We start from the raw sequence: 14800 nt of genomic DNA, 5'->3' as shown, positions 1-14800 counted from the left end.
TACAGCTGCACACCACAGAGGGTTTGGGAGGCTGAAGCAGTCACTTTGAACTTACCTTTCCTCCCGTCAGTGCTGCCATGTCGTTTTGTGACAAGGTCAAATGCCTAAAATACAGAAGAAAATTATCATTTTACTTTCAGCTATGATTATGGTTAGGGAGACACTCAGGACTGAGAGTTAGTTCATATTCTTCAGTATCACAAAAGACAATAAAGGTGTTGATGCAAAAGTGAACCAAAACAAAATTTTTTTACTTGAATGAGATAAAAAAAGAAAACCAAATGTGGGCAATTGAATGTGTCCAAGTATTTAACCCAAGTCTTTCATTTGGTCCACAATGACAACCCCTTTTTAAGTTATTAAAATATAATGGGCTTATATACAAGCTTATTTATGCTGTTAAAAAAGCCCACAATAAAACCCCTCAGACAAGCCCATAAAATCTCTGACTCCTTTCTGAACTATAAATTATAAATCGAGTTTGTTTTTTCAGAAGCTCTTGCCTTTCTGAGCGAGACTGTTCCACCAGAAGAGCAATCAGGGCAATCATCTTTTCCAGTGCAGCAGGTCTGTACTTCTCTTCTGCTAAAGAAAGGATATCTTCCTCTTCCTCCTCTTCCTCCCCTTCTTCCTCAGAAAGCACTTCAACCTGGGGCTAAGGAAAACACAGAGAGCTTCAGTGTGGACATTTTGAGCCTTCATTTCAAAGGGCCTTTGCATATCCTGTCCTTTATTCCAAACAACTTCATCACTGCACGAATCAAACCAGGTAAGGATCTAATCCCTTGATTTTCACATTGAAACATTCACTCTGCATAAACAAAATTGTATTTACAAATGCAAGACGTAGGCTGGCTGAAGATACGGTTTATTTAACAAAAAAGGCAGGAAAATTTAAGAACCTAAGTTGTATAATAGGAGTAAGTAATCAATTGTTAATAGAACTATCATTAGTAACAAGTTAAGGGCAACTTTAATTGTTTTTACTGTGTACTTATTTCTACACTAAACAATAAGAGCCAATTCAATATATTTTTTTTAATATTCTATTCACTTAAACATTGAAAAAAATTGTGGAAGTGAAGCAATTTTAATTTAACAGCAGAAAGATGATTCAAGACACACAGCAGCAATGACCACAGATGTAAAACCGGAAAGATTAGTTTTTGTTATATAAAATACTCCAACTTACATTCTCAGGCCCTTTGGTTCCCATGTAGAAATGGACCATTGTGGATATGGCTTGCAGGGAGAGCAGGAACTGGCTCTGAAAAAGGCAGGGATGGTGTTACTTCAAAATACATTTGTGGACAGACACCAGCAGCTCCCCAAATCCAAGGCTGTACTCACTTCCTCCTCTCCCATTTTGGCAAATTCATAAAGAAAGGCGAAGTACTCGGTGAGGTGTTTGCTGTGGGGTTTGACACCGTGCTCCATGATGGACAGTAGCGTCTTCACAAAGCGCGTGACGCACGAGCGGCTCCCAATGTCCTCCACGGGCCCGTCCATGTCATCAGAGCTGGCAGCAACAACAGCCAGGGTGAGGATTTTGCACAGTAACAGAGCAGAAAGCCATCCTGAGCCAGTCCAAACAAACACCAAAATTCCTGCTCTGTCCTGCTCTCACCCCTATCCACAGCCTGGGTAACAACACATCCCAACCCCAGGGAGCATCAGGGACTTGAAATGCAGAAAGGTTTGTCAAATGAGTGTTCTGCACCAGGATGCTGCTCAGGAAAAGAAGAACTCTTTGAACAACAGAATTTTGGATCTCCCATTTAAAATCATCCTCTTGATTTGCCTGTTGAATTTACTGAGAATGCAATCATAGCTGTGGAACCAAGGCAAGGCACCCTCCTGAACACACCCTTGCAAGGCAGAGAACATTGACCCTCAGCCTTAAACATCTGCTCAGGGCTGGATCTTGTTACTGAACAAAACCAAGTCACAGACTCAAGTAAGGCTTCCAAAGCAAATTAAATTCTACTTTTTGCCATGAAAATTGCATCTTCTGAATTTTGATATGGCAGCATAGTTATTACTAATGCTGCTGCCATTTTTGCTCTGAGGAAAATTTATTATCACAATCACAACTTTAACACAAAAGGTGAAAGAAAACCCACTATTTTCTTCTCATCATGAATCAAAAAGAGTTTGTGTATTTCGTAACTGGAGATAAAGTGACAGATTTCTTGATAATAAGCAAGAGCAAAGGAGAATCCAAGAGGGTTCTTTCTCCTTTCTGACAAAACCTGTAATTTAGTTATAGAATTAACCGCTGATCTCCAAACTCTTTTACTGGATGTACTAATAAAAATTTCCACCTTTGTGCCTCCAGATCCAATTCACAGTAGGATTCTCAAGTCTGAGTGAGATTTACACCTGCAGTGTCCAAGTGACAGGGAAAATAAAGACCATGCTGAAAACCTACTCCAAGGGAGCAAATGCTTCAAACAATCAGACGCTGCCCTTTCCAACCCTAGTGGTATTTTTAAATAACTCAGAGCAGTTTGGGCAGAATAATGAAGAACAATTAGCACTATTTCAGCTTTACATAACTGTTTGACTCATTAATAAAAGCAGCAGCAGCAGTGCATGGAATGAACAGAAGTTGCAGAGGGTTTATTTTACCAGTCTTCCATTCCTGGCTGCAGATAAAGGTGTGCATGTACCGGCCTCAGCCTCTGGATCACGTGGATACACAAGCGCTGGAACATCTGCAAACAGAGAAGGGAATGAACTCTACACCTTCAGTCCTTTACAAAAAGGTCGATATGTCATTCCTAAGCAAAAAATATTCTGCCTCCAAGTCCCACTGCCAGCTCTTCACAGGTTCCAAGTTTGAAAGACAAAGCTGAGATCATATTTTAACAGAGAGTCAAACCTGGAATTTATGAACAGATCTCATGCAGGAACCCTAGACCCAACTTTTAATATTGGTGTGCACCAAACTTGACTCTATTTTTTCTCTTCTATCTCTATTTTCTGAAACATTTTGATATTTTGGCAAGATGTTTTTTAATTTTGCTGCTAGCTCATAGGAATTCTTGTGAAAATTTGAAGGAAATTCCTTCCAGTAGTTTTTATTTTGTAAAGCATTCATGAGAAGACCTTGCCTAAGACTTTGCATAAGAGTTTTCCCATTCAATACATTCTTTTACTGACACATTGCATACAAGAACTATCTATGGGCCTGTATGGAAGTATCACTTCAATAACCAGAAATCCAACTGAAGAATCCAGATGAGATAAAGGAACTGTTAAAGTTTATACCTTAACAACTTGCAAAGAAAGCACACCTGTAAGTGACACTATTAATAGCTGGATTTGTGAATGCCCAAATGCTACTAATGTGAAGGGGGTATTTTAAAATTATTTATGGAAAAGGGTATTAACAGAGCCTTGGGGCATTATATTGTACAATTACCTCCACCCACAAACATTTTAGAAACAGAAGTTTCAAACTGGAGCTTTGAGGAGTACTGAATGTAAACAGTTTATTTATTTTTTTTCTGAAGGTGGAGCTTGATGAACTACAGTTGAATTAAGTTAGAAAAAAACCCCAATTTTTTAATGTAAAGTGTTCAGATTTGTAGAGATCATGCAGGAGTCATAGAAACCTTTATTTGCATCTACTGTGATTTAGTGACCCTGACTGTACAGCTATGCTGGGATTGTTTCAAACAGTAACATTTCCATGGCCAAATATCTTCCCTAAATCATTTGCAAGAATGGAGAAGGATCAGACAATGACAGGTATTCAGTAAAACTGTCAGAATCACAGCCATCAGAATCACAGTCAGTCTGCTTCTGGTAACGGGTCAAGCGGTCACCTGACTTGGAAAGGAACTTTTTTCTTACCTGCCTCACAATCTGATTGGGACACTTTATTAGAATCTGCATTGGCCACCAATCATCATCAGCCATACGATCCAAAAACCACTGCAGAAGATACATACTGTGTTAGTTTTGTTCCACACTTGCTCTAGTCCAATCTTCTTTTTTGCATGATATTAAAGTCTGAAGAGAAATCGATGTTACTATTATTAAGGAATAGGCAAGTTTTAATCCAAGGGAAATCTAAAAGTCTTCTGTGCACGAAGGAATAAAGAAATAAAGATCAACAGCAGTAAACAGCAATATGAATTTCTATCTGGTATCTTCTTATCCCTGTGCTCTGCATGCCATTAGAAAATTATCTGGAAGAACACAGTTATCCTGCAAAATGATGTCAACAGTATAAAAACTATGCTTACAATAAAGCAGAACCTGAAGAATCTTGCAGAAGAGTGACAGCATTAAACAGAGCCTCCCAAGTTAGATCCCTTTTGCATTTTAACATGTGGAAAAGCCTCACGGCCTCCAGAGACCCAGAAAGTATAAAACTGACAGAGGATGACTCATTCCAAGTCAGACTCAGCAAATAACATGGCTCAGTCTTCTGAGTCTCCCAGAATTTTGTTTGAGTCACAGGAAAGACAGTTTAAAATAAAGAATCAACATTCTTACTTTTATTTTAATTGTACCTGAGCATTCTTTACTATATTAAATGTCTTCACTCAAACATCTCAGGATTACACCTGAGACAACTGCACACCCAAATACCGAATGCTACATAATTTATCAACCAGAATCAATTTATAAAAGAATAATGGATTTAATTCCTTTCTACTGAATAAAGTCTAAGGCAGGACACAGTCTGTGCTGGACTCCTTGTACATTTAAATCATCACAGAAACAATCTCAAACTTTTCTTCAGTATCTCAAAATTGCTTTCAACAAGATCACACTGAATTGTCTTTCCGTGTCTCTTGCGTGAGTTAATTTAAGCACGCCTTCATTACACAAACCACTACATAATAATCAAATAAATAATCAAATAAGGAATTTGTGACACTGGCTTTCTCTTATATTCCAGTGACAAAAAAATTTTGGCCTGTGGTCTCAACACAGACTTCTGCAAATAAAAGTTCAGTCATTCCCCAGAATCTGCAGTTATCAGAGAGGATGAATTTCATCTCATAGAGCACAAATACACCAAATACAGTAGTTCATAGTCCAAAATATTCCAGGGATACGAACCTCCAGGAAAGTTAAACAATATATAGAAAGTTGGTTTGTACTTTGCTGAGTTCCTAAGTCACTTACTTCACAAGCTGCCTGACTGTTATTAAACTGTTTTGTTAACAGTTCAATCCACTGAAGCATTGTAGGCTGTGAAAAGAAATACAGAAGAAACTGTAACTTCAGCTAATGAATTCCAGCATAATCTTTAAACATTTCTAAATGCTTCAGTAAAGCACCAAATCTTAAGAATATAATTATAAACAATCAACATTTTATGAATTAATAATAGGTTGCACCTAGATATAAATAACAGTCCATACATTTTTACATACATGTTATATTCCATTGTGCAGTGCTCACTACAAATGTGGTAAATGACACTCTAAAAATTAATTTTGCATCATATATGGCAATTTTACAGCTCAAAAATTCCACTTTAAAATGTAAAGTACAGATCTGCTTTTCACTAGGTTCATGCAGCTACTTAATGAGAATTTACAAGTAAATTGAATACCTTTTCCTTTGAATGAATAAATGTCTCTAGTACAAAGGAAGTGCTTAACTGGAAAAAAAAATGGCACCATTAATTTAGAATGCATGAATTAAAATGTACACAAGGAAATAGTTAATAGAAGATGAGATTCTTAGTTAATCCTTACCTTTGCTGTCATCAGAGAAACCGCTTTTGGATCTGGTAGTGTACTTGGGATGCTACTACACAACTGCCACATAAACCTAGAGTCAGTAATTTTATTTGTTAATTAAAATAAATAATGATAATCTGCAAGAAGAAAAGAAGCATTAATATTACACTTTAAAAGAAAAACTTACCCAAAATATGTATGTTCAAAAATGTTCTTGTCTTGAAGGAACTGCATGTTATCATGCCATATCCACTGAAGAAAAAATGCTACCATCAGATACAAGAAAGCAGTTTATTTCACTACTTAAGTATGATTTTAAAAATATTTAAATGATTCCAAGGCTAAAAAAACCCCAAAACTTTTCTGCATGAAAAATTATTTCTGAAAGCACTTTATTTAGTTTAAAGAACTGGCTCAAAGCTGTTTTATTCATACTATAGTGAGTATTGGTTTTGCCTACCATGGGACTGCAGAACAGAGCTTCAAACCTTCTCCTCTCTCTTTCTGTGGCCTCATTTTTACAATTTAATTATTCAGAGTTTTGGGCTAAAATTTTGGGAATAGCAAGTTTAAAAAGAATCACAGCTGAAGTCTAACCCAAAGCTTGCTGCACTCTCAGAACTTCTGTTAAATTCCTAACAAGTAAGATTTCCATCTCCATCATTAAACCAGAACAGGATTTCATGCCATGTCCCCTGTTCCTTTCTCTAAAGTGATGTTTTTGATCACATCAATTCACAGTGATGCTCACAGCAATAAAGTTTAAACGTTTAACTCTGATAAAATCTATTAATATTATTAAGACCAAGAAGGATAAAAGCATGATCTGATTTGCTGGCTAGGAATGAGGAGACGTTTTAAATTAAGAACCTAAAACGTGGCAGATGCTGAAGCAACACTTCTGGCCAGAGGGAGCAGGGACATTAGATTTTCCAGGTGTTAGAAAGGGATTTATCCCACATACAGGACAGAATGAGAAAACATCTAAAATTCATGTAAAATGTAAATCCCAATTCCCTTCCTATCCCATGGCAATCTCCTAAGGAAGAATATTAAATGAAAGGACTGTCACCTTAGTGATTTAAACTCTTTTTGCTTTCCTATGTTTATTCAGATTTCTGATGTGTTCAGGACCTCCCAGAGTGTTTTAAAATTGGTGTTAAAACAAATCAACTTGTACCTCCAGCAATTCTGATGAAACATCAAATTTGTAGTCTTTGCCATTTTCCTCCTCTGGCTCCATCCGTTTATAAAACAGCATGTACGCACTGTGAGTCTTGGAGAAAAAAACATCTGTATAATTTTTGCTTTGAGAGAGAAATCATGAAATCAGAAATATAATCATAGAACAAGGGTTTAGAAGAGAAATACCTTTTCAAAGGAGAAATCCATAAACTTATCAGTAACAGAATCGTAAGTTTTTGTCTGTCAAGAAGAAAGCAAAACCATTAATTACAAGCTTTTCAGTGCTTCAGTTTCTAACAGTTTGTGATAGTTCACCTGCACATTTATTTCATGACATTTATGAGGGTTGCTGACAATTTAGTTCTTGCTCAAAGCAGTCTTGTTCCTTTTTTTCTTCTACAGTGGCCTTTTCTGAATTTTCAAAGCTACTATGCAATACTTTACCTCCATCTCAAGCAATTTCCTGGCTCATCCATCTCACTGACACCTCTTCTTTAGAGGCACCTAAAGGTATTTTATCCATGTGCCAAACAAAGGAATCTTTTGGATTTATTTCAGCATATTGTCTTTCCCAGACAACAGAAATTGTCTTATACACAGGACTGCTTTAGTAAGATACTGTTTTATCTGTAATGTGCTTTATATCATGTACACAGCTACAAATAATGACCAATTCAGGCACAACCTGAGGACATTTGAGTGTTGTTTGTAGTAATAATGTGTAAAAATATTCCAGCTCATGTCACAGGCAGCGACACAAGGCATAAACAAAGATCAAAATGCCCTGTTTATTCCAGAATACACCTAAGCTTCAAGTAATTATTCCTTCATCAATGGTCTGAGCTAAGGAGCCACCCCAAGCAAGGATTCCTAAATTAGCTACAGAATCACCTTTATATACCTGATTAAATGGTATGATAAAAAACAGACCTAGTAAAGAAATACCTCTTGTTTGGAGAGACATTTGATAATTAATTTTGCTTCACTAGTAATACCTGTACTATACTTCTGACAGCTTCCTTTTAAAACCTCATACAAAGACCTGGGTTGTACCAGGCTGTAACAGATACTTGGAAGAGCTGAACATGACAAAAATTCAGGTCACAACTTACAGTCATTTCTCCACCAAAACATTCAGAAGCGAGCTGGGCAGAATCAAAGGGTTTAACTTCAGCATCATTGAAAAGGTACCTGCAAGACAGGAAGAAGCTTTGAAAAGCTGTTGCTCATCTCTAGGGGCAAATAAAGCCTAATGGGCACTTCCAGTGATTCCTCAGATTGAAATATTCCTATTAAGTTCCCAAGGCTTGTTTAGAACCCAGCAAATAAAAATCTGGTCCCAAAGTGGCTCCCTTCTAATAACATCAAACAAGGAAGTGGATCCCCACTGGAGCAGGGATTAGGTCATGAGCTGGTCCTGTTTCAGAAATGCTCTGCTACTCTAGAGAACAGAAATAAAGGAAATCTTGTCTCCCATTCCAGAGCTTCAGTGAGAAATGGAGATACCACATCCAAAAGTAGAAGGCAGAGTGCTCCCTGCTTCCTTCTGTCTCCTAGCAAGACCCTCCCCCTTTCCATGCCAACATCCCTTCCCTTTCCCAAATTCTACATCCAGAAATGTAGCTGGATCCTCATCCAAGGTACCAAGCAGATTTCAGGAAGGACACTCTAGGAAATCTTTTGTACTGAAATAATTCAAGTCTAGTTCCATCAGGAAGCCATCCTTGGCTGTGGTGAGGCCAGCACAGCATTCCCTGCCACCTCTGTGTCCAAGGGATCACACAGCTCTCCTGGTTACTGATCCAGAGGCCAATAAATTAATATCCTTACACCCATCAAATTCCAACATCCTGTGCTTTCCACAGGAACCTCCAGGATGTATCCCCTACAGAACTGCATCTAACAAAGCCAACAAGCTTTATAGTTACAAAAAATATGGAAATAGAAATGGCATGGCTCACCACTTGTTGTTTTTGTAAGCGTGAGGATTGACAATGTCCCTGATAAAACTGTAGTAATGCCCCCCATCTGCTGTTCCTGTGTGAACTGTCACACCAATCAGGTCATACTCATAACTCTCAGTTTCCTTCAGATATCCACCATCTTCCTTAAAACCTGAAAGAATTCAATACCATATTTCATCAGTTATTTCCTAAACACCCAAACTTCAACATTAGTAACAAATCCTATGTAACTATTTGCAATTCCCCTCATACTTTAGAGGGAAATATAAGATTAATTCAAATTAAACAGTATTTGAAACAAAAAATTGGCCATTTTTCATATGCAAAATGCAGTGTGTGACTTAGGGAATCAACTTTGTTGATTAAAGCTATGTATGATTTTATTTGGTTCTGCTCTGTATACAGGAAGTGAAATACACAGATAAATACACAGTGTGTACACAAACAGTGTTAAAGCTTGTTGAATCCATTTTATGAGCAAACCTTCTTTCCTGTCGTTTTTTCCCATGAGGAAATCTTCAGTGTAGGGTGTCATATCCAAACGTAAAGGGAATGAAAAATGGGTATTGACTTTCTCCTTCATCATGGTCACCATATTAAATGTATATCTCATGGTGTTGAAGCTTAAGATACGAGGTAGTTTCTTAAAACATGCCCTGAAGGACCACAAATAAACATGATTTACAAAAGCTTTAGTAGGGTGAATTGTATTTTCACAGAGATTTTTAAACATTTCTTTCAAGTCTAACATTGGAGATCTCTTGCTAAGACAAATATAAAATTCAGCTCTTACAGTGCCCCAGAGCAGGGCAGACTGACAGGCAGCAGGAAGGTCAAATTCAGCCCATTAAACAATTCTATTTAGGCTGTCATTATACCTCGGAAAGAAACTGCAAAAATTTACTCATATGGCAGAAACCAGTTTTCTAAAATAGTATCACAAAATAAGCCATGAATGAATTCAACAATGCAAATCCCCTCACTACAGGGAGTTATCATCTTCCAAAAGACAAATTTCAAGGCAGAACATCTCCTGCATTAAATCTCAAAATTTGCAATAATGATTTTCAAGTAAGTTATTCTCTCACTCATGTCATTTAAAACAACAAGGTTTTCCAATTCTAACAAATTTCTTAGCTGCAATACCAAGACAACATAAAATATTAATTTACTTTCTAAGCAGACTTTGCAAAACATGGAAACATTTTTAAAGCTACAGATTTTAATTAAGAAATTCAGGGTGACATGAAACCTAAACAATTATCCTGCATAATGAGTAACCAACCAACCTTTGAAAGCATTTAGTATTTTACACCCAGGACTAATGTTTCAAAAGGTACTAATTTCTGGGATTTTTAAATTAAAAAAAGGTCAAACATTTTCCTGTGTCTTGTGCTAAGACACTTCAGATTCTTTGTTTTGGAAATTTGATTTCCTTCTAATTTCCTGTTTGCAGAGGGATCACATCTTTATAGGGCTACATGGTATAAACTGAGTAACAGAGCACTCCTGTTCCATCTAAAGGATTACTGTTACTCCAAATGGAATTTCAGTGATTTACTAAAAAGAAACATTTAAGAATATTTATTTGTTCTTAGCCACACCTTTTCTCAGCTCGCACTTTCTTCCCACAGTGAGAACACGTGTACATGTTGTCACCTTCCAAGGTATCTTTAATAGTTACTTCATCAAGAGATTCCTACATGGAACAAACAAAAAAGGAGTTTACATTTATCTTGGATATTTATATCTTGTGCTTACACGGCCTGCTTTCCAAATCCCTCCCTTTCAATCTTACTTTGAGTTTAATTAACATTTCCATAAGTTATGAAAATAAAGACACAGAATTTTTCACAGAAGAGCACACACCTGAATTAAGAGAAGAGCTTGACAGGAAAACCAGTTCCTAACCCATAACACAGAATTAAAGAACCAACTCATAAAAATGGTACTCAATATTCCAAGCTGTCTCAAAGAATTGAAATCCTTTAAACTCAAATTTCAACTGTGGGGATTAAGGGTTATTTGAAAAGCTTGAAAACATAGAATTATGCTGGTGTAAGCTTTAAATTAACTTCATAAGCAGTAGTACTTGTAAATGTTAAATCTATTGACATTTACAGTTCTCATATAAAATAACCACATAAAATAAGTAAATAGTGATTATTGACTATAAAACAATGGTCAATGACAAATGGCTCCAGCTGATGGCACACTGCACTGAAACTAAGTTACCTCATAGTATCATCCTAAAAGCACCCCAAAACTAGAGTGCAGATAAAAAGCATCTTCACCTTCAAGTGTGTGGCAGTGTTTTATGCCCTTTGTAACGGAGATCTGTGAGACTCACCCCAGCCTGGCATTACTTACATAAATATTCTTCATATCTGCCACTTGGCACCTCACTGTATAGAACTCCTCAGCTGTCTGGCTCACATGCTCACAGTCCTGAACAAATGCAAGAGAAAAAGCAATGAAATAACTTTTTTTGAGAAGTTAGGAAAAAAAAAAAATCTTTAAAAGATCAGGCTAGAGAAGGAACACTTACCAAAGAAACGACGTTGTTTGTGATAACACCTCCAAACAAACTTTTCACTGTGTTTTTCTGCGAATGAATGAATAAATTCTGTCAAGGAAATTTGAGCAAATCCCTAAATTGTCAAGCTCCCTTTTGCTCCCTCTCAATAACTCACCAGTTCTGGAGACATTTCCTCTATTTTTGTTATTAGGTCAGTGAAGAACTCAGTCATGTCCTTCTGCTCTCCAGTGTTCAAGGGTTGCTTATCCATGGTGTAGGTTTTACAGAAAGGCCTTGGGTTGTAGGCCTTGCATTCACTTTCCTTTGAATAAAACATATCAAACAAAACCAAATCAACCCAAATCCTTTTATTTTCAAGTTACACAGATGTACCACACACACACATATACAAATATCTGTTTCAAAAAAGACATCTTTTACATACAATATGCTTATTAGGCAGGATTTATGTAAGCTTCTTATATGTTTGAATGTTTCTGCTGAAATGCAAAGCAGTTTTTAACTAATTGATAACCATTACCATGATACCAGTGAGTAAAACATCCTTAGTGAAAAAGTATTAAAATATTTAGTGAATACTTCATAAAATGAATCATTAAAATAAAATCTCTTGGCTGAAGATGTGACATGTGCAGTTTCTGCATATCTGTTCAGACATCAAATAAAATGTGAGAACATCAGCTTGTATTTATGTATTTCTGGACATTGCTGACTTAAATCTTGCCAAGTGCTCAATTCTCATTCAGACTCCTCTATGTTTTCATCTAGTTTTCAACAGGATGTGTTTAGCCAGAGAAAAGAATTTGCAGTATAAAGCAATTCTTTAGAATATTCCCCGTTCCACTGCCTTGCACTCTGGGAATACAGGACTTACTCTGTTCTCTTTTAAGGGTGTACAACAAGACAGAATCTCCTGTAAATATTACCATTTTTAGAATAAAGTCTTTCTTCAAGATTTAAATCATGGTAAGTCTTGGTATGACTTTATGTTCCTGTATTACTTTCTGCTTATGTGAACACCTAATTTAATAATTTCTATGATTCATGGGAGGCATTAAAAGTCAAGATTCTTTTCCCCATTTGTCTTCAAAGTGGTTGTGAATTTCTTACACAAAACCAATGTCAAGACACTCAACTCTCCTCAGGTTTTTTTTCATTATTTCAGAATTTTTTCAGTGTTTTAACAACAGTGTAAACCTGGGAACTGCTTTAATTTTGTTTGGTCCTGGAATCTCAAAATTATGCTGTATTTCAATGAACTGATCTTTAAATAACGGAGCAAGGAAAATGGAGCAATGAATAAAAAGAATGGATTTTATTTTATCACCAGGGAAACTCCACCTCCCCTACACCTCTGTAATTCATTGATTCACCTGAGCTATGTACAAAGAATCTCTAAAACGGGATACTTTCTAAAATACTCTCTTTCACACCTACCATTAGGTATGTAAACATCTTCTGGAGTTCCAGGAGAGTAGTCTTGTGTTTCATATCTTCTGAATACTAACAGAAATTAATAAAAGAAGGGTTAATTTTTTTTTTTTTTTGCTTATTACTTTCCAAAAACACACATAAAAAAGGTATTCAAATAAAATCCCAATGACTTTATTATGGACCATTAGAAAAATTATTGTGTACACGAACACACAGTCTATTATCTAACATTTAGAATTTTTCTATTTATTTTACACTTTTTTTGGCATGTCAACATTAAACCTGAGAAAAAAATAACTCTTATTTTCTAAAACTTAACTGCAGATAGGAGCCTTTGGGAAAGTATTATAAAGTTTTGGAATTTTTTTTTTTTAATTCACAGATGTTGTGAGGGTTCTGAACAGCCCTCCTCATAATGCATTTCCTGTGCAGACCAGCAGCCTTTTTCTTATTTAGCTTTTCATATGCATTTACAAATGGCTAATCCAGAAGTTATGTGACAAGTACCAGCAATGAACAATAACAGAAAATGATGAGGTCATCGCCAATCAGGGTGTTTCACACATCTTATCTGTCCTGCTGATGTCAGGGACCAAAATGATCATTTTTCTCTTAAAATGAAGAGATAAAAGTGATAAGATTATATTTCTGGAAGTTAACCAATGCATGATAATCTACAGGACCTGCTGCACTTCTGCTAGCATGAGATATGTGCTCTGTGACTTTATAAACGTTCATTAAAAACCATTTGTTAACAAAATGACAAATTAGCAGTTAAGAAACAACAGAAATTCACATAAACTCAAAATTGAATCAACCTAGTTGAAAGCAACAGAATTATCACTTTGAGAACATTTTATTCCAATGCCACCTTAAGAACCTACCATATTAAATATTTCAGGAAAAAAATCTCTTCAGATACCAGCAGAAGAATCCAACCACACAGAAAGCAGACTAAATACTTACCAAATATTCTTTACCTAGGATAAGTCTTAGAAGTAAATCTGTATTTTTTCATTATTTGCATCAGTATTTGATTTGATTCTGAATATTAATTTCTATCCAAGCCCCACACTCACCTTTGCAGTGAAAATTGCCTGTCTGGCCTCTGGGATCATGTACAGCTGCTGAATCGTGGAGGCCAAATAACACGTGGCTCCAAGGTTGGTTAAACCCACAAACCTGCACTCAGCACGAACATCATCGTGTGGCCAATAATCCCACTTGTAAGGTGCATGGGAAGCTGTGAAAAGCAGCAATCACACAAGACAGGGAAACAGTAAATTCAACGTGTAATTTGCAAAAATAGAAATATAATGAAAAGCTTGATGTCTGCACTAATAAAGTGTCACCTGGTTATGCACTGTACATTTACAGGCACGAGCCAGACTGTGCCTGATCTTTAGGAAAATGGATTATATACTCCTCAGAAAAATCTTCAAAATCTTTGGATAGAGCAGCAGCCTTCTTGCCACACCATTTGGGGCAGCAAGAGCTGTGCTCTCCAAAGCACAAGTGAATCAGATTGAAAAAACCATTTGCAATTCCTCTGTATTTCATACGAGATGTAGCGATGGATTTCTGGAGGCACCGGACACGTTTGGCAGGGCTGAGGGACTCTTTCATGAGCCTTGTTCTGATATGGCTGCCAAAAAATCAGAAGAATGGCAAAGTTCTCTTCATCTGCCAGTCAGGAAGATGGAAACCAGCTTAGAAAATCTTCCTTGGTATCCAAGAAGTTGGACACAAACCCCTGCAATGCATCCAGCTTTGGTATTCATCCCCAAAGACGTCATTCTCTGGAAACACAGTGTGTCCCACAAATAACTCAGCACCTCTGCTGAAGTGTATGCTCAGATCAAGAAGGGAAAAAAAAATGCCCCAAAATAGTCTGGATTTATTTTACAATCCATAAAATCTATGGGGGGTTCAAGATTTAAACTTGAAATCAATCGTTAATTATTTTG

General features: G+C 36.6%; 1 protein-coding gene across 14 annotated transcripts in view; it reads right to left on the bottom strand.

Moving 5' to 3' along the window:
- The window catches only part of USP34 (ubiquitin specific peptidase 34), a 117174-nt gene that overhangs the window by 17537 nt on the left and 84837 nt on the right, over positions 1-14800 (bottom strand). For all 14 annotated transcript variants that reach the window (XM_086874069.1, XM_086874108.1, XM_086874098.1 and 11 more), the window contains exons 43-63: positions 13913-14076; positions 12837-12902; positions 11554-11700; positions 11409-11465; positions 11231-11308; positions 10465-10559; positions 9344-9516; positions 8858-9011; positions 8009-8087; positions 7083-7136; positions 6892-6987; positions 5899-5963; positions 5727-5802; positions 5582-5629; positions 5149-5214; positions 3862-3942; positions 2632-2717; positions 1351-1519; positions 1193-1267; positions 504-655; positions 56-104 (exon numbers count right to left, since the gene is read on the bottom strand). In XM_086874069.1, coding sequence (XP_086730195.1) covers positions 56-104; positions 504-655; positions 1193-1267; positions 1351-1519; positions 2632-2717; positions 3862-3942; positions 5149-5214; positions 5582-5629; positions 5727-5802; positions 5899-5963; positions 6892-6987; positions 7083-7136; positions 8009-8087; positions 8858-9011; positions 9344-9516; positions 10465-10559; positions 11231-11308; positions 11409-11465; positions 11554-11700; positions 12837-12902; positions 13913-14076 — 2030 coding nt within the window. The remainder of the gene's footprint in view (positions 1-55; positions 105-503; positions 656-1192; positions 1268-1350; positions 1520-2631; positions 2718-3861; positions 3943-5148; positions 5215-5581; positions 5630-5726; positions 5803-5898; positions 5964-6891; positions 6988-7082; positions 7137-8008; positions 8088-8857; positions 9012-9343; positions 9517-10464; positions 10560-11230; positions 11309-11408; positions 11466-11553; positions 11701-12836; positions 12903-13912; positions 14077-14800) is intronic.

Source organism: Cyanistes caeruleus, chromosome 2, assembly GCF_971803275.1.
Source record: "Cyanistes caeruleus chromosome 2, bCyaCae1.hap1.1, whole genome shotgun sequence".
Lineage (NCBI taxonomy): Eukaryota > Metazoa > Chordata > Aves > Passeriformes > Paridae > Cyanistes > Cyanistes caeruleus.
Note: the sequence above shows the minus strand (reverse complement) of the source record. Positions and strands in the feature narration are given on the sequence as shown.